The 24286-nt window shown below is 32.4% G+C and overlaps 2 protein-coding genes across 3 annotated transcripts; one reads left to right on the top strand and one right to left on the bottom strand.

The window, feature by feature from the left end:
- Nucleotides 1–7915: 7915 nt before the first annotated feature.
- Nucleotides 7916–14389, top strand: LOC110806353 (putative catabolite repression protein creC). Of its 2 annotated transcripts, none has more exons than XM_088208953.1 (11): nt 7916–8567; nt 9058–9375; nt 9461–9569; nt 9650–9743; nt 10449–10536; nt 10624–10707; nt 11481–11577; nt 11662–11749; nt 11888–11993; nt 12065–12180; nt 13659–13841. In XM_088208953.1, the coding sequence occupies exons 1-11, from the start codon at nt 8382–8384 to the stop codon at nt 13702–13704; spliced, it is 1332 nt and encodes a 443-aa protein (XP_088065079.1). In that variant the 5' UTR covers nt 7916–8381; the 3' UTR covers nt 13705–13841. The 2 variants fall into 2 exon arrangements, with proteins under 2 accessions (XP_088065079.1, XP_021886860.1); XM_022031168.2 differs by having other exon boundaries at nt 7918–8567; nt 12088–12180; nt 13659–14389.
- A 645-nt stretch (nt 14390–15034) lies between these two features.
- LOC110806352 (RING/U-box superfamily protein) lies at nt 15035–19471 on the bottom strand. The gene is made up of 8 exons (XM_088208954.1): nt 19136–19471; nt 17693–18172; nt 16815–16992; nt 16203–16491; nt 16000–16072; nt 15836–15926; nt 15687–15766; nt 15035–15583 (listed from the first exon to the last, which is right to left on the bottom strand). The coding sequence occupies exons 1-8, from the start codon at nt 19202–19204 to the stop codon at nt 15344–15346; spliced, it is 1500 nt and encodes a 499-aa protein (XP_088065080.1). The 5' UTR covers nt 19205–19471; the 3' UTR covers nt 15035–15343.
- Between the last annotated feature and the right edge of the window lie 4815 nt (nt 19472–24286).

The following is a 24286-nucleotide window of genomic DNA, read 5'->3' as shown; positions in this document are numbered from 1 at the left end:
AAAAACACCACATCAAAACTGACAGAAGAATACATTGCCTAGCAAAAATCTGATTGTCTTCTTTGAGGGTGGATCATTAGAACACTCTCTAAAGAGGCTCTTAGGATTGTTATTGGTCTAGAAATAGCTCATGCTGTTTGAGAGATGTTAAAAAATGCTTTCTCACAAGAGTTATAAGAACGTGAGTTCACACTACGTTAACAGCTAACGTATCTCCACAAAGAAGATGACAAAACTATTGGAGACCACCTTTGTATTTTTAAAGGTTTATGTGATAATCTAGCAGCCACTGGAAAATCTATTTATGATAAAGAAAAGGTATTTTATCTTCTCATCAGTCTTGGATCACAGTATGAAACTTTTACAACTACAATGCTAAAATTCCCAAGATCTTCATACTGTAAACTAGTCTCACAACTTCAAAATTTTGATCAACGATGCAATTGGTTTTCTAATCGATCAGACGTGGTGATTTCTCAACTCACTTCTCATCTATTGTTCTATGGTCAGCAATAAAAACAATCTCATACTACATCTTTAAGAAATCATAGCAACACTTTCACATCTTTAGGCTGTGGGTTTCAAGCACAACAATCTAAAGACCAAAACCAAGGACACTCAAACAAGTGTACATCTGCTGCACAGCAGTGACGTCCTCCACCACCAGGTGAGAGGCATATGATCTCAGCTGAATGAAACTTATATCGAGATGAAACATGTCAATACTGTGGGAAAGCAAGTCATATTGCAAAAATTTGTTGGTGGGTGCCAAAACGAACAACTCAGAATGATGATATTGCACAAGTCCTTATAGCTCTCACTTTGGATAGTTCTATTGTTGAAACTGAGTGGACTTCAAACACTGGAGCCTCCAATCATATGACATGTAAATAAGGTATGTTAACTAATATTCGTAATTATTTTGGACCTGACTCTATTATAATTGGAGATGGCTCTTCTTTACTTATAACTGGTATTGGTGATTCATTTGTCAAGCAAAAAAATACAACTTTACCTCTCAAGAATGTTCTTTTAGTTCTTGATTTAAAAAAAATATATGCTCTCTGTAAGTCAACTAACCACTGAATTTCCTATTTTTTGTGAATTTTCTAATGTTGGCTTTTGTGTTATGGATCAGAACACAGGAAAATCAGTCATAATAGGGAAACAGAAAGGTGACTTGTATGTTCTATCTAACACACCAGAAGTTCACTTTTCTAATCGATTCAAATTTGGCACAACAGACACTTTACATCAACGCTTAGGACATCCTCAATATTTAGCCCTATAATTATTAGAAAAATAAAGGATTGATTGAAGTTTTAGGCCCTACAAGAACTGAACATTTGTGTGATAGTTGTCAATTAGGGAAGGTTAGTAAATTACCTTTTTCTTGTTTTAAACATTCTAGTTTTAGCATTTTTGAAAAAATTCATTGTGATTTATGGGGACCAACTCTTATTTTATCTATTAAAAAGTTCAGATTTTATGCTTGTTTGGTAGATGATTTTTCGAAATATACTTTGATCATTCCATTGAAACATAGATCATATTTTTTTGCAGCTTACTTAATGTTTGAACAGTATGTCGCTAGGCAGTCTACTAAAAAGATCAAATTTTTTCACTTAGATGGTGGAGGTGAGTTTATTAACTCAAAACTATTATCTCACTTTCTCTCAAAAGGTATTATTCATAAGATCTCTTGTCTATATACTCTAAAACAAATAGGTATGGTTGAAAGACATCATCGAATTATTCATGAACTGGGTATGACTATTGTTTCATAGCTATGCTCCACTTTTTTTATGGGTAGAAGCCTTTACTACAGTAGTTTTTCTCATCAACCAGTTGCCATCGTCGTCTCTTAAATTTGACACTCCATATTTTATTCTATATGGTAGTCACCCTGATTATTCATCACTTTGTACTTTTGGCTCTAAATGCTTTCCTTACACATGGGGGACACAAAGTCACAAATTTACTCCTAAATTAGCCTTATGTGTTTTTATAGGTTATAGTGAAAAATATAAAGGATACAAATGTTTTCATCCTCCTAATAAAAAATTTCTTATTTCTCGTCATGTTGTTTTCGATGAGAATTCTTTTCCATTTAAACCAGCTTATGTTTCTCCGACTACTTCACATGTTGTTAGTATTTTTAACTCATGGTTACCACATACTGAACCACTCTTAATATAGGTCCTTCATCACAACTAAATAAACCACTGTACTTAATTCCTCTACTGTTGGTTACTATGTATACTTCATCCTCAATACCAGTTATGTGTCCAATAAATGCTACTTCTCCAATCCTACCTACTAGCACAACCACAAATTCTCATGTTCAATATGTGTCATCCACACCAACTCTTACATCAGAGTCACTTCCCATGTTGCAATCAGAATTGTTACTACCCACTCAATCCATGCCTGTACCTGAGTCGTCCCAAACATGTCAATCATCACAACCCCAACAAGAATCAATATCATATCCTAGGGTTACTGGCCTCAAACTTGGGATTGTTAAACCAAATTCTAAATATGCATTAGCTGTCACTTTTTCAACCATCGTTCCTCGTGAACCGTAAACCATTAAATCAGCCTTATCACATCTAGGTTGAAAAATAGAAATAGAAGAAGAACTAGCCGCCTTACATCAAAATCAGACATGGAGATTAGTTCCTCGCACACAAGTGCAATGCATATTATTGGTTCCAAATGGGTCTTTAAGTCCAAACTTAAATCAAATGGCACTTTAGACCTTCTAAAGGTCCGACTCATGGCCAAAGAGTATCATCATATTGATGGCGTAGATTACCTCATGTTTAGCTCGATATATTCAATATTTTTCTCCTTAAGTATGGTTTTTTCTGTAGCCTAGCTGATCCATCTTTTATTTATTTTTCATTCTGATCATAGCTCACTTATTTTGCTTCTTTATGTAAATGACATATTTCTTACAAGATCAACCCCTGAGCTTGTTACCACGCTTATTTAACTCTTAAGCAATAAGTTTTCTATGAAAGATTTAGGAGTAATTCATCATTTTTTTTGGCATTAAAATTGCACAAACATCAACTAGACTTCATTTATCTCAATCTCATTATGCTCTCACTATCCTTAAACGATCAAACATGGTTGATTGTAAGCCTATGAGTACACCACTAGAAATAAAATTTAAACAACCATCAAATGACATTCTTGTTGATGATCCCTGCCATTATCGAGGCATTGTTGGTGCACTTCAATATCTTACACTCACTTGACCAGACCTCTCTTATAGTGTTAATTATGCTTTATAATTCATGCATGCCCCTACACTTGCTCATTTAAAGATGGTCCGACATATGCTTCGATATATGAAAGGTACAATTGATATTTATTTATATATTTCTTCACATACTACTCTTAATATTCTACCTTTTCAGATGTTGATTGGGCTGGGTGTCCCACCACGAGGCATTCCACCACTGGCTACTGCACTTTTCTTGGAACTAATATGATTTCATGGTGCATCAACAACCAGTATACGATCTCACGCTCAAGCACCGAAGCCGAGTATCGTGCCATGACTAACACCGTTGCAGAGGTTCCTTAGTTGACTTACATTCTTAAGGATCTTCGTATTGCACTCCCTTCTCCACCTACACTCTACTAGGACAATCTTAGTACTCTGTACATGCTAGTTAACCCTATGTTTCATGCTCGGAGTAAACATGTCGAGTTAGACTATCGTTTTATGTGTGAACACATTGCACTTGGACTTCTAGTCACCCGACATGTTTCCACTGATAAAAAAGTTGCTGACATCTTTACTAAACCTCTGTCAAAGGTTGTCCTTCATTCCTTTTACAACAAACTTTGCCTCCAACCCCGACTCAGTTTACAGGGGGGATATTAACACAGTATTGACATGTACTAGCAACCAAAATGTGAGTAAATAGAGTGATAAGGTGTCCCATAAATTATGGAGTTATAAGGATGAATTTACTCATAACAACAACTTTTTAGTAGAGATATATTAGGAGATAACAGATGTCAAAGTGTAACAACTTAAGCACAAGATGGTACTCTAATAAAAAAAATTATTCAGTTAACTAAATCATGGAAGATTATTGTAATAAAAAATGATTATTCAGTTGACTAAATCATGGAAGGTTATTATACTAATTTCTTGGAATTTATTTTTAAAGATCCTTTCCTTTATTCTTGCAACAGACTTGTTGTTTTTTCTACAATAACTTTGGTTTACTTGGCCCATATATATAGAGTCAAGTACGATTGGAAAATTTAGCATCTATTAATAAAAATACAAGTATTTTCTTCACTCTTTTTCTCTATGTTAAGGGATTAAGAGCATGATTTTAAAAGCTTAAGCCAAGGTTATTACATTAAGGAGTTGGGGAATCATTTTTTTACATCTTCCATTGAAATTGAAGGATGAATATGTTAATAATATATTCTTACATAATTGAGCATTGTTATATAATATTCTTTTTTAGCTTATTAAACTTTAAACATTAATAACAAAGCCACATTGTTGTTAAAACTATAAGGACCAAAACTCTCATCCAGAGTCCTTACCATATGTATGCTATGAAATAGTAAAATAATCTAGAAAATAGAATCTTACGCGGTAGTCTAAAACAAAAATTACATCCCTTACAGTGTTTGATCTAATTATTTCACCTTCATGAGGTTTACCTGATGTCTAAAAACAAACTTGCAATAAAAGAAATAAATAATATTTCTTAATAATTCTCTCACTACTCAGGAGCACGATCCTGAGTATTCTGATATGAAAAAGATAAATAATAAATAAAGTGAGCTAACATACTCAGTAAGTGAATAAGTACTAGCAAATGACAGAGCAATCCATCTAAGTTTGTAGAAAATATAAATCTACCAATAGAAAAGATTTAAAAATATATTTTCTCTTTTCTTTTAAAACACGTGATGCCTAAGATCTAATTTATTTGTTAAACCCATTTCGTCATCTTATTTATAAAATCATTTAAAATCCATTCTAAAACTTTTCCCATAATGAAAATAATTACAATTTACATCGACTTTTCCACATCAACTTTTCACTACATTATTTGCGTTATTCACATATCACTTTCAATCATTCATTCATTACGATACAACACTTCACTAAATATAAAATTATAATTATTTCTATCATTCACCCTTCAAGAGCATAAACACCTCACTAAACATTATATATTAATTAATTTCGATACCACATTCTTTATGCATGATTCTATATTCCCTTTTATTTATTTTTGCATTTTACTAATTATTATTGTTATCACACGATGCCATTTCTATCAATATCAATAAAGACACTAAAGATCTCCTCTATCATGTGGATATATCACATCACTTATCACTTTCACTTTCCCAGTGCACCTGAACATGAAATACATCGGGCATCACTTATTATTTTCTACATACACCTAAACACAGAACGATTATATATAGGACTTTCCAACCAAATATGACTGAGGTTATCCACGGGTAGGGTTCACTGCACTTTACTTGGCAAATTGGCTATGCATGCACTCTTTGAAACCAGTAAAAATTTTTTTTTTCAGTTTTTTTAAATTCTTTCCACTCCTATTAAACTTTCTACTTTATGATTAAATTACTCCTAAGGTTCACTACTAAATTTATTATCTTGCTTTACCCAAATTTGATCTTCTTTATTTTTGGTATCTCTAAATTAATTTAAATCCATTATTTTATTCAAATATTTCTAACTATGTTCACTACCCTATTTAATCCCATACTTCGTACTTAATTTTAATTATGATTATTTACATATAACTTTAAATAAATCTTCAATCTGTTTTCTTCTAAAACACATCTCCTCTTACCATTCCTTCCTAAATTAAAATCTAAATGTAATAAGACATTAAAAGAGTACATAATAAAACATTAAAAACATAGAATAATTTTAACGAAATATTAAGAGAATTCATAAAACCAAGTGGAAGGTCCTTCCTGCGCCAAATTGTTAATTAAGATAAAACATATATATATATATATATATTGGACATCGTTATTTAATCCCTTAAATAGAATCAATCCACACTCGAAAGTATGAATGCACTAACCTAATTTTTGTCTAGATCTCTTTCACGAAACTATCCCTAATGTATAAGATCAACCTACTCGAACCGGGTTTTTGGACTCACTGTGCACAATTATCGGAAGACTGCGCATCTCCATACACGCCTCCACATAGCGCTATTAGAACTATCGTTTGTCGCCAAAACTAACTGAAAACCACCAGAAGATGAGTCACGTGCTCAAATTCAACATTGATTTGGTGAGATTGCGCCGAGAAATTCTTAAATTTATGAAATCATGCATTGGCCACCACTGCGAGTCTTCTTCTCTGAAAACACACTGCCACAAGCATCCCTTCTTTCATAGGGTCTGGTCATCGGAACCCTATTTGCTGGACAAATTTGCTTGCCTATCGTGACCAACCGCACACTGTCAACACAAATCTGGTCATCATTCACCATATGTTACCAGTCTGATCTCCTCTCTCTCTCTCTCTCCCTCCCTTTCTCATCTCTCTCTTTCTCTCTTCGCACTCGGGATCTATCTCTTTTCATGTTGGGGATCTCTCTCTCTTTTTCTTCCTCATGAATCTTCTTTTTGTAGGTAGACATGCAAAGAATGCCACATGCCTATCCTCCTTCTTCTCTAGCAATCTTAGAGTCGTATGCGCCTCTTCTTTTTCCTCTACCAGAGGCAAACACGCTTCTGTTTTTTTTTTTATATTAAAACAACATCATTTTGAGGTTTCCGAAAACAACGTTTTTTTTTTACATTTTATATTTCTGATACCCAGTTTTGAACTGAGTTTTGTTTTTCTTGGGCATGGCTATTATAAAAACATTTTGAAATGTAAAAGAGTTATCATATCATGTTCTTCTCTCAAGCTCAGCTACCTTAAAACCTTATCTTTCATGTGATTCAGCATTATCTTCTTCAAGCTTCAATGTTCTCCATGCTAAAAAAGATATTTTTCCATCTCTAACTTTCATGGGGCGAAAACTTTTCTCATTATTAAGGCAATGACTTGTCAAAATTGTATCTACTCTCATCTTTAATTTTTAAACATAAATCTTGTAATTTAAATCACATTCTAAATATTTTTATATGAAATTTCAACTAAAATAGATCGATCATTAATGTGAATTTAAATATATCTACATACGTATTTTAAGAAGAAAAAAAAATATATACATATATATATATATATAAAGTCATTAAGTAGAATATTCAATACTAATAACTTGAGTTCATGAAAAAATAGTTGAAATGTGGTTTAAATAATAACTTGAAGTTTCTTAAAGCTTGAAGAAATTAGGGGATCTAAGTTTCTTAAATCAGTGCTCTAAACAATGAGAAAGTCTTGCACTAAGGATATTGAAGAACGAGATTTTTACAAGCTAAAGGACTTGAAGAAGATGGAGGACATTGAAGACGGTTAGAATGAGAAAGAAAGATATATATTTTTTTTCTTTTTATATCTTTGAAAGACTTTAATTTTTCATGTGTAAATTATAAAAAATTATTATTTTTATTTCAATCTCTTAAAAGATGAATCTAACTTAAATTGTACGATAAATAACATGTCACGTAAAAAGTGAGTTAGTAATATTTAATAACCAGTAAACAGAAAATCGTAACTAAACCAAAATATTTGGTCGTAATTGTATATTTGGACAAACACTTTTAAGATTTGGAAGGCCCAAATAAGCGTATTTGATCAGGCCCATCATAATTATTTGATTTTCCATTGGCCCAGATCATACGTTAGGGTCCAGGAGACAGGATACCTGGCAAATCACGGTGTATATAGTCGAGGATGGGAAATCATGATGATCATCTCGTTGCGGTACACGGTGTCGTCGAATGCATAGTATCATCTCCCAAACAGACCCGTAAAGTAAAGAAAAGAAACAAACTTTCCCTGTTGAAGCAAATCTCAACGGTGAGACTCCATCTCCTTCCATCATTTGCTGGTTTATAGCTTCAAAGCTCACATAAGAGATTGAGACCCATCATCTCCTTCAAATCTTCGCCGTCCACTTCGTTGACTTTAGCAACCTCAAAGTCAATGCTCTCACGAATCGCGGACTAATTGTTAAACCATGAACCAGAGGATCGGAACCTCTTTGATCCGGTAGCCATTGATGACCTAGCAGACAGAGCGAAACAAAAAACAGAAGGTTACGAGGACCAATACCCACTGCTTCTTTCTTTCTCACTTGGAAAGGGAAGAAAGCGAAAACCAAAAAAGAACAGGAAAACGAAATTGAAAAACCCTAGTGTCATGATCACATGTTCTCGCGTCTATGGTAGGAGATACAATGATCAACACAGCCAACGGTATGATTTCGGCATCATCGTCATCGGCGAACGCGCAATCACCGGGTCTTAAGACCTATTTCAAGACTCCAGAAGGGAGATACAAGCTTCACTACGAGAAGACCCATCCTTCTGGTCTCCTTCACTATGCCCATGGAAAAACCGTTACACAGGTACATGGACCTTTTTCGGGCTCCATTTAAGTTCTTATTTTGAAAATTTTATTTTTGCATGGTCGATTGCTGTGGTTAATTTTCAAATTGTGTTGGGTTTTGATCTACACGAATTTGTTGGCACCATAGTTTTGGTTGTTCTATTGCTTTGCTTTGCTCAGTTTTCTGTGCCTTAAAATTTTTGCCAGTCCAGATGGTTTTCCTTAACTCGGTTAAAGAGAATCATAGGGAAAGCTTTGGAATTTGTTTCTGCTATATAGTTTTCCCTAACACCCGCTCTAGAGAATCTATATCTTGTGCATTTTAAGTTGATTCTTATCTGGTAGAGTTTTTCTTTAGCGCCCATTTTGTGGTATCAATATTATTCCATTAAATTTGATTTTGTGGTTTATTCACATAAAGTCAATCTACTTGGTCCGTCTTGTCACTTAAATTTTCTAGTATATACATGCTTGGATGGTTGTTTTTTTATAACATATTTGTTAATTAGGTTACTCTAGCTCATCTCAAGGACAAGCCAGCACCACCAACCCCGCCAGCCCCACCTTCAAGCTTCAGTACAAGCAGTGGATTACGATCCGCCACAGCGAGGTTGTTGGGTGCTGGTAATGGGAGTCGTGCACTTAGCTTTGTTGGAGGAAATGGTGGAAGTAAAAGTATCAGTAGTAGTGCTAGTAGGATTGGTTCATTGGGTGCTTCCAGCTCAAGTAATTCAATTACTAACACAAATTTTGATGGGAAAGGGACTTACATAATCTTTAATGTGGGTGATGCTATCTTTATAAGCGATTTGAAATCACAAGATAAGGTAAATTCTGAACTTCTTGGTTATGGTTTCCTGAGTTATGGAGTTTTTTGACTATAGACAATAAGAGGTCTTTTGTTGGATGTAGGATCCAATAAAGTCTATCCATTTCAGTAATGCAAACCCAGTGTGCCATGCATTTGATCAGGATGCGAAGGATGGGCATGATTTGCTTATTGGACTGAACTCTGGTGATGGTAATGTATCTATCTTGGATTTCAACCTTATATTTCGTGGGAATTTTGTGCAAATTTATCTGTTTTCTGTATTATTGTAGTCTACTCCGTGTCATTGAGACAGCAATTACAGGACGTTGGAAAGAAGCTCGTTGGGGCACAACATTATAACAAAGATGGTTCTGTTAGTAACAGGCAAGAGTTAGCTGAATTAATTATTTTTCAATATGTTGTAATGCATATAAAATACCATTAAGTGGCAAGCTTATGAGCTCTCGGTAAGAAAAATTATAATCACAAAGATACTTTCTATATCCCATGTGCATTCATTTCAGGAAAGAACACTATTTGCATAAGGTTGAAGTTAGAAATAAATTATCAATACATTAACACAATTTGGGGTAATCTGGAGTTATAAGTGAATTGCACCCTTATTTTGGGTTTGTTATCACAATAAAGATTTTAATATTTGGAAGAGGACAGCAAAAATTATATCATGTTAAAGTACAAAAAAATTTTGTTCTGGGTCTGTTGCGGTGCTACTGATACACTCACTATCTTGTCTATAGGGCTAATGATGTTTGTAGGAAAATTGAAAAAGCGGCCTGCGAAAACTGTTAGGTTAGTAGTTTCTATAATTTTAGGCACAGGGAGAAAGTACCTAGGAGTTATATATTTTCTTTTCATTTATAGCTCTTCACTGAGAAATTTTTATTTCACTTTTCTGTTTATAGTAGTGGTAAATATAATTATTATCATGTGCAAGTATAGACACATGTATTATTTCTTAGAATAACTTAAATTATGTTGGTTATTTCCAAATATGCATGGTAGTCATCGGATAAGTTTGAGTTTTATGTCCTCAGAATCCAGTTTAGCTGAAGCTTTTGTTTCTGACAGTCGTTGTACTGGTGTTGCATGGGTACCTGGAGGGGATGGTGCTTTTGTTGTTGCTCATGCCGATGGAAATTTGTATGTTTATGAGAAGGCAAGTTTTAGTATTTAAAGAAACGCCTTTTTTTCAATAAGTTATGGTTTTTGTATGCATGCTGATTAATTTCATGCTTATATCTAGAACAAGGATGGTGCTGGTGATTCTTCCTTCCCTGTAATAAAGGATCCAACTCAGTTTTCTGTTGCTCATGCACGTTACAGTAAGGTACTTGAGGCATTGTCTATTTACTTTTAGAACTATTTGGAGCTTGTCTTTTTATGATCCGTGCTTTCCTTTGTCTACTTTTCCTGAACTGGAAAGTGTGTAATATTCTTTGATAGGCAGCAGGTATCATCATTGGGCCCCTTAGCCCTTGGAATGAAAATTTTGAATTCGAATTTAGAAGAAAATAACTGTCACTTCTTTATTCCAAAGTCAACATGACTAAATTTCAAAATAGTTTAGAGATAACAAATTGAAGCTTTTTTTTTTTCAATAGAGATTCTTAGAGAAGCTTTAGGTAACCTAGTTTATATAGTTATGGAGAAATTAATGTTGAAGAATTTGGGCATTCTTATTGCTGCACTTGTTAGGATGCTATATTTGTTTTGTAGACAACTTTTTTCATCTCATCTTTATACTTCTTTAGATACCGTAACATGCTTCAGTTATTAGGTAATTTCTGGTCCATATTCATAATTTTATGGACTGCTCCTAAGTCAAAATCATCACCAGCAGACAAACATGCATGTTCAGTTGCGTTTAGATATATATGCATACGGGTATATTTATACATGCACCATTCATTGTACGAGGGCTTTGGCCGTCATGCATGGGGGAATATATTTACTATATTATAATGACTATTATTGCCATAATGTGGTGCACAAGCCGATTAAACTGACTGTCTTTTGTGTTGTTGAGGTCCAAAGCATTGACTAATTTTGACTTTTGCTCCGTGTATCATTTATTTTTCACTCCCCACAATTTACATGCAGAGTAATCCAATTTCCAGATGGCACATTTGCCAAGGTTCAATTAATAGCATTGCTTTCTCAACTGATGGGGCGTACTTGGCCACCGTTGGAAGAGATGGTATAAGTCAAATTTGAAACTTACATTTTATATCTGCTCTTTGACTTTTTTATAAGAAATAAACTAAAGTCTCTTACTACACAGGTTATCTAAGAGTATTTGACTATTCAAAAGAACAACTTACTTGTGGTGGCAAAAGCTATTATGGTGCTCTACTGTGTTGTGCATGGAGGTGAGATTTTTGTTTCTCAGATCTTACCTGGTTGTTTATGTTGAATACTCGCATCCAATTGCCTCAATTTTGTCTTCTGCATCTTCTTTTGTTGCTCATAAGATATTACAGCAATTGACAACAAGATCTGCTTGACAGTTCTGATGGAAAATACATTCTTACTGGAGGTGAAGATGACTTGGTTCAAGTTTGGAGTATGGAAGATCGAAAAGTTGTAGCGTGGGGTGAGGGCCACAATTCATGGGTAAGATTCTTGTTAACTGATGGAAGGCTCTACTTTAGTCCATGGCACATGATTATAACCTTGTTACTTAGTTCATGTGGAGTTCGGCTGGCAGGTTAGTGGGGTGGCTTTCGATTCATATTGGTCTTCACCAAATTCAGATGGCACAGAAGAGACTGTCATGTACCGGTTTGGTTCCGTTGGTCAGGTATTTAGATCTATCTCAACGCACTCAGGATTTTATTTTATCCTTTCAGAAAATTTGACTTGGTTTATGCAGATAAATTTCCTTTGAGATTTGATTGCTCTGTATTGTAAATTTATCAGTTTAAGATGTACTTATTACATGATGCTTCACTTCTTGTGAATGCCAATTATTATCGATTGTGCAAATATAGTTTCAACTCTAATCTAAATTTAGATCCCTTGCAAGGCACGTCTTTTTGGATCTTTGTCATGCAAAGATCTATCCTTTTAGTGTTTAGGGTATTATTGTTTATATATGTTTGCATGCCATATGCTGGCTTCTGGTCAAAGTAATATAGGGAAATTAGTATACTTTGTGATGAATAATTTGGATCTAACTGGATCGAAACTACAGAACCACATTAAGTTACTAAAGCTCAATATGTCGATGAGATTTTGTAATGGGGAGAATGCAGGAGCACTGCTTTATATTTAAAGAAGTCTTAAGTATAAAGATACCTGAACTATTTAGGTTGGCAAGTGTTTTTTCCTGAAAAACTTATTTGTTGTTTGATTTTTTTCGAATTTTCTTTAATTTTCATGAAACCAGCAGCTCCCTCTGTTCATGGTTTGTGCTACTAGATTTTGGTAGACCTCTCCAATATCCAAGTTCCCATGGACAATTGGCTGAAACTACTGAAAAAAAAGAACAGTTCTATTGATGCATTTTCACTGTCTTCTAATGTGTAATGATGTATATATTTTTGTTCTGTACTAGAGGATCTCATGATTGTTATAACATTTGCATACTTAATATTACTAATGCTATTCTATATTCTTATGCAGTTGCACTGTAAATATGACATTTGTGTCTATTGCGTTAATTGTAAAAAATAACATAACTACTTATTTTTTCTTTCAGCAATTATTACTTTTTTAAGGTGTGAAATAGGAATTAATACTTATTACAGATTTTTTCTAGTCCTCCTATAAGAAAAAGAAAAAGAATGCAGAAAGGCTTATGATTAAGGAAAAATGATAGGGGTTTGGAGTGAAAAGCAATGGTGTCAATTGTTAAGAATTTATTGGAAAATAATAGATTTTACTAAATTTAGGGCAATTCCCAGCAGAGATTTTGGATACTACAGGTATGAAAATTGAAGTTTTGTCCAACAAAACTTGAAGAAAATCAGAACAAGAAAAGTAAAGTTCTTTCTCTTAAGGTTTGAAAATAGTAATTTAATCGTCAAAAGAAATTGACAGAAAAAAGGTTGGTCAGGGTGGTTGTCTTTGACATCAGTAAACTTGAATTGACAAACACTTCTTTGATTAGAAAACAAAGCTTGATCAAATTTCATTGTGATATTTAAGTTGTATGATTCTCATTACAAAGCCAAACTATCAATTTCTGTATCTTTATGAAGTTCTTTTCTGTTAACCCCTTGCGTGCTTCAATGTGCTTGCTAACATCTTTATTGCTACTTAAATGCATATGAGCAGGATACTCAGTTACTACTATGGGACCTCGAGATGGATGAGATTGTAGTGCCATTGCGTCGATACCCCCTGGGTGGATCTCCTACGTACAGTGCAGGAAGTCAGTCATCTCACTGGGATAACATAATCCCTGTGGGTACTCTGCAGCCTGCCCCAAGCATGCGAGATGTTCCAAAGTTATCTCCGGTTGTTGCTCACCGAGTTCACACTGAACCCCTCTCTGGCTTGATATTTACGCAGGAATCTGTTCTTACTGTTTGTCGGGAGGGGCATATAAAAATCTGGATGAGACCTGGGGTTGCAGACAGTCAATCAGGCAGCTCTGAGTCAGTCTTGAGTACAAGTTCAAAGGATAAATCATTGCTGTCAAGCAAGGTTGGGAGTTCAAGTTACAAGCAATGAAAAAATTGTCATCACATCAGGTGCTTGGTGAAACAAAGCTCTGCTTGTCCTGGAATTGGATTTCTATTTACCAGTGTGGCAATTCTATCTCATTACTATTCTGTTGGTTTCCTCGGAAACAAAGCGTGAGAATGATCGGAGTTCATTGGGTTTTAACCAAGTGGATGCATTGTAAATGGAGGGATGAGAGCATAGTGTTGACGGCAGTAAAGAGGCACAGAAGGAGGGGAGAATCTCTTTTGTAATTAGAAAACGGCTCTGTTACTGGAATATATGAAATGATAGTGACCAGAATAACATGAAGTTGATCCTTTAAGATGATGTTTCTTGGAGGTTTGGCTGTTTGTTATGCATTGTTAGAATATTAGCATATCATTTTTGTTGGATCATGTTAAAAATTTACAGATTCATGCAGGTGGGAAGATGAATATTTTGTTTTCTGGGGAGATGGACAAGTTTTGCGGTGGATTTTTGATGTGTTAATTGGTTTGAACATAGAGATCTACGTTTTGTTAGGATGCAAATTTTTCTGTCACAAGAAATGTGAACAGCTTTTTCGGAGATCCAAAGGGTAAGAATGATCAATAATGAACCCTTTGGATTCAAGTTTCATTGGTATTATATTTTATGTGACTGATATGTTTTTCATGTCCCAGGAAGATGTTATATTCTTGTTTAATTTTTAGATTTTAGTTATTTAATGGGAAAAATTAGTTAATATTGATATATTTAATATATATTTGAATGAATTTTGTCAAGTGAAGTTCAGTACATTTGAAACTCACGCCATGGATTGCTTTTCAGCCTTTCTTTAAAATTAGGTCTTGTAAATGCTTCTGATTCTGTATGTTACATCTTTGTTAATAGATTTTATCAAAGCTCGTTTGCCCATTCCTGAAGGTGATTGTAATTTGCTGATTCCAAGAAATGGATGTCTTTTGTTTTTCAGAAACTGTAATTTACTTCATGCGCATGAATTATGTATACCGAATAAACTATTAATTTACTTTATTAATATCATTATTTACATCATCTCTAAATTAAAACTTCCAAATAACAATCACCAACAAATAAATTCAGTCAGCTGAAATGACCATGCGCATGTACTCTGCTAAAAATACCAAGGAAATGATTTCCCTAAGACATTGACCCCATGAATTATACCAACGGTCTTATAATATATACCTATATAACATGGAATCTATACATACATTACATTGTTATAGTATCTTATATCTGTACGCTTGGAGTGGTCTCTGTACTGCTAATAATTTCTTGGTGGCATGTCAGCTGCCCTGCCTGGGTTCTGGATCTCTATTTTCTGTTGCAGTTGATTGTGGATCTATCTGGGTTCCATCTGCAGTTATAGGGGGTTGATCAGGTTGTCTTGTTACTTGTTCATTTGATTGACTGTGCCAGATTCTCCTCAATTTCAAAATTTCAACGAGAACAGAAGCTCCACACATTGTCACTCCAAAACCCACCAGTGTGGCAAGCAGTACAGCTAGAACAGCCTGTATGTGAATCTGTATGATCCGAAAGAAACAGAACCAACCATCTCAAATTACTAAGTATTCTACTAAAGTTTCAATTACTGGTTTGGTTAATTTCTACCAATTCAACTCTTACCAGCGTGTAGAAAAGATGAGCAGACAGAACCACCAGCCCAAACTGAATGGTTGCATAAACCCAAATGTATTTTTTCCTGACTGCACCAAAAATTTTTTACTCAATTCACAGAAGAAAGAATTTATTCGGGGTTAAAAACCAAAACCTACCCATTGTCGTCGAGGTCATGGATGCAACAAGACCCAATATACAGGAAAATGGAAGAGAGATGGCAACTGCACCAGATTTCATTCTTGACACCTGCTACCAAAAGTATTACCAACCATAGCAAGCTGAAAGAATGCAGCACCATGGAAATTGTTTTTAACTTTACCAGAAGCTGTTCAAGAAAACAGAAGTAAGCTAGCATGCTGACAATGACAAGTACAGGAACATCCTGCCATACCCTGAAAAAAGAAAAAAAAAAAACAAAAAGAAGCATTCTGCTTAACTTTCTGATATCTTCCCCATCTCAAAGAAGTTCAAATAAAGAATGAAATTAATTTTGAAGGTCAGCAGTTGAAATTATTTACTTGCCTGTATTGAACAATCTCACTTTGTTGGCCTCTTCCTAGCCGGTTAATGGTCTGAGCATTTGGGACTCGTAAAAGGGTAACGGGAAGATTTTTAACATCTTCGTTACATACATCACATGTTTTATTGCCTTTTATGTTAAACCATTTTATAGCACATTCTTTGTGGGCGAGTGCAAGTTCACCTTTGCAGCTACATTCCATCTTAAGGGTACCACCACCTTCGCCCAATTCGACCAAGCAGATCCTACAAACAGCTTCTTCTTCAGGAATATGTTCATCATTATTGCCATCTGAAACAAAGAACTAATATAAGGTGTAGGTTGGTTATTGCAAGTCACAAATTAATAAGCATAACTTTTTTTTTTTACTTTTTTTTTTCCAACAGAATACAAATCAAATGCGTAATGGCAAACAAAATAAACCTTGATTAAGTTGGTTGGATAAACCTAAAAGATATTTTTAGCAATTCCTAGATAATTTTCTTAAGATTACACAACATGTTGGCTCTCAAATTTGTATGTCTGACTCTCAAGTTATTTCTCTGCCTCTTCCAGTTTCCTTTCAGGTGGGGGAGCAACAAGAGCAACTAAATGCAATTATGTGTGGAACTTACCTGAGTCATCTATAGGAGAAACATTTGACGTGGTTACAGGAGTTCCCTTGGACACACGTGGGGTAGTGGGAAGTACATGGTAAACACCACCTGAAGAATCCCACTGTCTCACAATTCCATTTTTGATTAGCACAGGAACTGAGCGTGAACGATGAATAGGTAGTTGAGCCCCTTCTTTCTGTAAAGTGAGAAATCTGTAAGAATTAAGAAAAGAAGTGGATATTCACACTGTGGGGGATAATCTGCAAATGCCAAGTTGTAGTATAAATAAATAGCCACAAAAAAGTTAAGAGGAAGAAATCATATTCATTCTAATTTTTCACTAATCAATTCACATGAGATAATAACGAAGCTCAAGTTGATGAAGCAGAACTGAAATCATAAGGGTAGTGCCTAGAAAATACAAGAAGTCTCTTGGAGATTATTTTACTGATAGATACTCAAAAGTATCTAATACAAGAAATGGAACTAAGGGAAGGGTTAGAAAACTATCAAATTGGTACTCTAAATCTGTCTGACAAATTCAAAAAAGAAAATTTAATTGATTTAAAAATAAATAATAATTCTGGTATCACCTGAATAGAATGAGAGTTTACTAGGAATAAGAATAGTGGCATAACAGTTCAATTTGAATGATAGTGGATATGGATGTTTATAACAATCAAACAAACATAAGGTAGAAAGCGTATTACACTTTTTCACTTCTCCGGATAAAAAGAAAGTATATCTTGATTTTCTTGACCTTACTATTTGTTGTTTGCAGCTTAGAATCAATTTCCATACGTTAAGATATCAAAACGAACACCAAGCTTTTATAATTTGGCCAACATAAATAATATGATATAACTATGATTAGCACAATAGTAGCTAAAACTCACAGAAGAACCCCCGCCATGCATTGACTCAGGATTTGAGTGAGTAATTGGAGTTGCAGGCAAGGATGATGTTTTCTTCGATCTTGGTGTAAAAAGCTTTGTAAGTGATGCAGTCCTTGGAATTCGAGGCTTTGCCTGGATCTCTGCAGATGAACAGCCTAATGCTAAGATGGCAGCCTTCTCAATCTCTGAAGTAGTATTCCGATGCTTAAAACTTAGCTTTGGGAGGAGATTTCTAAAATTTGTTCTATTTTTTGTCGTTGACGGACCAGGAGATTCATTGGTTTTGGCAAAGCTAGGGCTTGGGATGGGAGAAAAGTTAACTTTTTTCGGGGTATGACTTGGTGTCACAGGCATGTTTATTCTCACAAAATCTTCAGTTGTATCGTCAAGAGATTTTGGTGATATTTCTAAGACTAGGTCTTCCCGCATATGGTCTTGACGGGATGGGATTTCTTCAGTTATTTCAGTCTGATCTCCACCCTACAAAATGGAAATAGTAAGAAAGAACAACTATCAATTATCAGACATACTTGAAATCCTTAGTAGTTTTAAACGATGAAAAGCAAACAAAGAAGCATCAGTTTATCAAATACTGGATTCCATTGAATCATGAGTTGGTATTAGGTTTTGCAAAACAAGGAGAAGACCAGATAGGTCAGTCCTAAAGGTAGCTCAGGTAGTATCATATTGTCATAAAACTCTTAAAATTTAATCTCGAATTCACTGAGGGAGATGGGTTATATGCATAACAAATGGCTACTTGCAGTTTTGCCTGAAACCATAGATTTTCAGGCAGCATAATAGGCCTCAACATCAATGGTTCTCAAGAAACTGGTCTTGTCTTCAGATATTTCAAATTTAGGTTTCATAATGCACTACGCTATACTTAGGCAGGCCTGCCCAAATCAAACAAAAATTCAGGACACGACCATGAAGTATATAAAAGATTATTTATTTAATATATTCATTCAATCAAAGGCCATCCTCTGGTCTTATTTCATGTCAAATTTAATATTCCTCAAGGGTCTGGAGAGAAATCTGTGAAGTCGCTAAATGTAGACTTCGTTTTCTATTTAGGTAGACATGGTAATGTGATTTTTTGAACTAATTTCAGAAAACCAGTTTGCTAAGAAACAAAGACAAAGTGACCAACAAGCATTTCCGATTCCCTAATGGAAGGTACGACAATCAAAAGAGTAAGTAAAACAAAAAAAAAAAACAAAGCAGAACTTAAAAAGGTAAAATGGGAAGGAAAACCTCAATGAAAAATCAATACTCATTAAGAATATCAAGCAATAACAAGTGAAATTTTCAAAATTTATCTATCATAACCAAACCCAGTATAATCATGATAAAGAAATGCAAAGATTCAAGTAATCATTGAACCCTGAAAAGAAAAGAAGCAGCAGAAAAAGGGAAAATCAAGAGGAAAAAAACAAGTACCCGTTGAAGTGGATGATCATCATGGTCGAGAGAGCATTCCTTAACAACGTCGTCTTCTTCATTTCCCATATTTCATCAGTTGAATTCTTTCAGACCCAGAATTCAACAATTTGATAAGCAAAACCACAGTGAACCTTGTATTGAAGAAGCTCGGACGTGGTTGGTACAGAACAGGAAACCAGAAGAGGAAAAGCAGATGAACAAGAACGAAGAAGGCGCCAGCTCATACAATAACAACGAGGAGGGGGAGAGAGAGAGAGAGAGAGAGAGAGAGAGAGAGAGGTTCAGTTCACCTCTGTTCTGCTGTTCTTCTATACGTGTTGACTTTTGAGGAAAACAAATAAAGAAGGAAGGAAGGGTTTGGTGAATTATTTTAAGCTAATTTATTTAGAAATAATTTATTCAATTTTTATTAAAATTTTAAAACTTTAAGGAAATACAAATTTTACAAAAATTATTATTAATTTTTAATGAAATAATTTAATTTTGTATTATTAATTTTGGTTAAATTAATCATTGTTTCCATTTTGTTTAATTAATTTTTTTATTTTAAAAAAAATTTCAATTTAATTTTTTTTTTTAATTTACATGTCAAATATGATATAAGTGTTGTGTTACTGGTATTTTTCTGTTATTATTTTTCTTCTGAGATTTACAATGCTTTTTATTTTTATTTTTTAAAATTATAATTCATTAATTAATTTATTTAATAATCAAATAATATTTTTATACAAGTAATCATGCTATAATCTTTTAATAATGATATAAACCCATTCAACTAATGAAGGTGGTTAGGATATATATGTTATAAATTAATTTTTTTCTCAACAATTTAAAAGATAATATTCCTTTATAAAGGTGGTTAAGATATAAATATATGTATTTAAAACTTTAGTTTAAAATATTACTTATTGAACTATAATATCCAGAGACAGAAAAATACCAGTTTTAATCTTATTTAAACAAATATAAAACATCATTAAAATGTTTTCTATTAATAAAATAAAAGCTAAAGGCTGCTAATGATTATGTTTATCTTTAATTAAATGCTTGGATAACTTCTAAAGGAAAATAAATTATTTAAATTCGATCAAAAAAATTAAAAGTCAACAGTAAAGAAATTAACTTTGTACTTATTCACCGTTTGGAATTGATGATTATTTAATTATTGAGCCAATTAAGCAGAAGGAACCGAAAATAAATAAATAAATAAAATAACATTTTTAAATTTCCTAATATATTGATGGGTTATTTTTAGTTTTTTTGGGTATGATAATGTAAAAATTATTATTATTATTATTATGGAACGATATTATAAATGAATTGGTTTGCATTATTATTATTATTATTATTATTTTGTTATAAATTTTTTAAAAATTTGTACAATAAAATAAAGAGAACTAATGCTATTAAGTAAAGGAGTTAGTTTTGGAAACGATTCTGGTTCCACTTTATTTTTAAAAAAGTTATATTTTTACTTAATATAGAAACACGTTGTAAATGATAAAAGAGAAGAAAAGAGAGTAGTAGATTAATAAACTAACTAATAGTTGGAATTTTATTATTCCATTTAAAAAGATCATATCTCATAATTATTTATGACTGTTTATATTTTTAGCATGATTACTTGATAAAATATAGAAAAAAATAGGATAGATAACTAATATTACTAGAAAGATTCTTTTTTAGATAATAAGTACTTTGACTGGTATTCCAGTTTTGTCTTGAAAAAGAGATTGGTATTCCTGTCTCTTTTTCCATTGCTTCTACCTAAACTTCTTGCTTTGATGCTTCTTTAAAGCTTTCTGGTTCTAAAATTGTGATCAAATGACTAATTTTAAATTAACCGTAAAAGTTCTATGTTAAAAAATAATTAGGTATAAATGAATATTTAAGAAAAAATTTAAACCTAATGTAAATTTTAGTAAGTTTAAACCTAAATCGGTAGCAAAAAATTGTAAACAAAACATTCATACTTTTTTGAAATGTTTTTGAAATTTAATGTTATATCCATTAAATTAATAACATAATTGTTTAAAAATGAATGTCAAAACAATTTTTTCAAATGGGAATTAAGATGAAAAAATATATGTAAAGCAACTCCAGGGATTTATAGAGCTTTGTCAAGAAATTGAAGTGTGCAATCTCATTACATCCTTATGAGACTTAAAACAAGCTCTTCATCATAATTACAAATTCACTATAATTTAAAATAATTTTAAAAAGTACGATAAAAAAACAAGTATAAGTCTTTTGAAAATTCATTTTTTTTATGAATGATTTGTCAATTTTTGACCAAATACATATCTTATAGGTATTATAAAAAAAATATGTTTGAAATTTGTTTTAACATAGAAAGATTTGATGAGATGGGTATGAAAGTTACAATTATGGTGAATTTTCTTTAATCAGTCTTAGTATATCAAGAATATTTTTAAAAAATATAATTATGTTGGTTATAATAATGTAGTAAGCATGTGAAGGATTGTAGTTAAATTGACATTGTACATATACAATAGGTATACTAACTTTATATAGAATTAAGCATGTTATTGAGAGATAATTAAATATTTAATTGAAACTAAAAAGCTTAAGTTCTATTAGAAAATTTAAAAATACTTACTGAAATGTTCATAGAAAAAAATAATTCTTTTGTTTATTATTTTATGCACTAGTTAGATAATAATAATATTTTAAACATATTTTTCTATAAACATAAATACTAGAGGGTAAAGTATATAAACTATTACAAAAATTGACCTTTCTTTTAAGAATTTGGTAATATGATATTTCAAGTACATCTAAATAATGATACACAATAATTTAGTTTTCAAAAAAGTTATAGTACTAAGTATTTACTATAATTGATAAAACAAGTTTAGCTAATTGAATTTTTAGTTGCTTATTGATTATTTAATATTTTTAATTAAAAATTTATGTATCTTATTAATTATATAGTATATATACCTTAATAATAATATAATTTATTAACGATAATATAAAAAAACATACGAACGAAAATAATGAAATATATACAATCAATTATTAAAATTTATACATTTAAAAATAAAAATATACATCATTCCGTGGATGAATATTTAAATCGATATATATATATATAGAGTGTTAATGAAATTTCATTGTAAGTGTGTTTGGTGTTTGAGGAGTGTTTGACCCTACCTTAATTATGAATATCATAGTTGGAAGTTAATTAGAAAGAATAAAGAAGACAAAAAGAAAATGTAGAAAAGTAGTTGGAATGGATTTTTGTACTTACAAAGTCAATATTGTTGATGGTTGTAAATCAATTTCAACTATACATGTAACATGCAACTTATTCCAACTTGTATATTGGAATGTGACAAAAGCATCGTCTTTCTAATTCCATTATGTTTCTTTAATATATATATATATATATTCTTTTAAAGTTAATATATGCATTTGAAGGCCTAGCTCTTGAAAATCTTAGTATAGCAATATTCTTTCTTAATTAATTTATACTGATAATTAATATTGATAGCAGTGGAACTCAAGTTATAGAAAAAATATTTACAAAATTAGTATTATGCTTGAAATAAATTTAGAATTTGTATATAATTTATTTATAAATAAATATTTTTAAATATAAAATAAATTAAATTTATGTAAAACTCTACATAAAATTAGAATAATACATTCTAAACTCTATCTATCTGTCTTGATACAATTTAGATCAAATTATTCTAATCTCATATTTAATTTTAATAAAAATTTAATTATTTTTCGTAATAGAATGTATATTTCTCATAATTAAAAATGACTTTGAAAATAAATTCTTAATAACTGTGAGAATTTGTTATAAAGATAGGCTTGATTAATTATCATGTTCATCATTTTTTAAAAAAATATAAATTTTAATGTAATAGCATAGTGGATTAATTTATTGTTGTCGTTTAATTGCAATCTAATTGGTCATCGTAATGATGCTTAACCATACCCCTTATCTATCTTTTGGATTTTAAGTGGAGATTGTGAATGCATGCACTTAAATGGCATCAGAATATATTAAGAATGAAGAGTCAAATTCTAACCAAACTACTGTAATCCTGAATCCAAACCTTAAGGATTTTGCCATAACAAATTTGGATCTTATAAATGTTAACAATCTATATTATCTTGATAAATCACTTAATTATATCACAGTTCTTGTTTCAGAATTGCTTAATGACAACAACTATTATATATGAGCAATTTTCATGAAACGGACATTGAGTATATAGAACAAAATAGAGTTTATAAATAGAATCCAAACGCAATCTACGAATCCAGCGAATTCATTAAGAACAAACTGGAAATGGTGTAATGATATGACGATTATTTGCATATAAAATGCACTTTCACCTGACATTAAGACCGGCACATTTTATATTCAAATGACAAATCAACTATGGCATGAACTAGAACAAAGACATGTTGAACAAAATGCAACTAGGGTCTATCAAATTAAGTAGTTTATATATGCACTCATGCAAAATCAAGAGCTAGTAAGGGCTTGCTTTTCAAAGGTCAAATTTCTAATTGATGAACTCATAAATTATGTACCCATTATTGGGTACTAGGAGAGGGATCACACAATGAGGTTCTTTATGGGACTTAATGAGTCATATAGCAACTTGACATCCCAAATCTTGGAAATGAGGCCTTTTCTTAGTTTGAATGAGATATTTTCTATCATCCAACAAAAGGAGAAAAGGAGATAAAATTCTTTGAAATCTGTTACTAACCAGCCCATGGCTTTCAATATAAAAGAGGCCAACAAACCACAAAAAAAAGTCAGCGGGAACAAGGAGAAGTATTATTGTACTTATTGGATAAAGGCTGGACACTCTTTGGAAAGATGCTTTAAGGCCAATCCAAATAAACTTGTATGCACCAATTGTAATTTGTCATGATGTATGACTAAGATATACTATAGAGATAAGAACCAATCAAAGGGACAAAAGACCTAAAACAAGATCAGACAACCCACCATCAATCAAGTGTCTTTTATTGATGCACAAACTAAACTTAAAGGAGAAGAGCACAATTTGTTGACAAATGATCAACTCCATCAACTTATGGCTTTCATTCAACAAAGTCAAGCTAATGTCAATATGGTACAACCAACTTGAG

Source organism: Carica papaya, chromosome 8 (assembly GCF_054855325.1).
Source record: "Carica papaya isolate Zhongbai chromosome 8, ASM5485532v1, whole genome shotgun sequence".
Taxonomy (NCBI): Eukaryota; Viridiplantae; Streptophyta; class Magnoliopsida; order Brassicales; family Caricaceae; genus Carica; species Carica papaya.
The sequence above is the reverse complement of the archived record's forward strand: the minus strand, read 5'-3'. Positions and strand labels throughout refer to the sequence as shown.

Excerpts from the sequence above, each read along its gene's own strand:
- LOC110806352 (XM_088208954.1), bottom strand. The coding sequence starts at position 19,204 with ATGGGAAATGAAGAAGACGACGTTGTTAAGGAATGCTCTCTCGACCAT. Across the intron at positions 15,927-15,999 it reads GTTTTCTTGAACAGCTTCTG|GTGTCAAGAATGAAATCTGG; the intron begins GTAAAGTTAAAA and ends TTTTGGTAGCAG. Across the intron at positions 15,767-15,835 it reads CATGACCTCGACGACAATGG|TCAGGAAAAAATACATTTGG; the intron begins GTAGGTTTTGGT and ends TTTTTGGTGCAG.
- LOC110806353 (XM_022031168.2), top strand. The coding sequence starts at position 8,382 with ATGGTAGGAGATACAATGATCAACACAGCCAACGGTATGATTTCGGCA. Across the intron at positions 8,568-9,057 it reads ATGGAAAAACCGTTACACAG|GTTACTCTAGCTCATCTCAA; the intron begins GTACATGGACCT and ends TTTGTTAATTAG. Across the intron at positions 10,708-11,480 it reads CTCATGCACGTTACAGTAAG|AGTAATCCAATTTCCAGATG; the intron begins GTACTTGAGGCA and ends ATTTACATGCAG.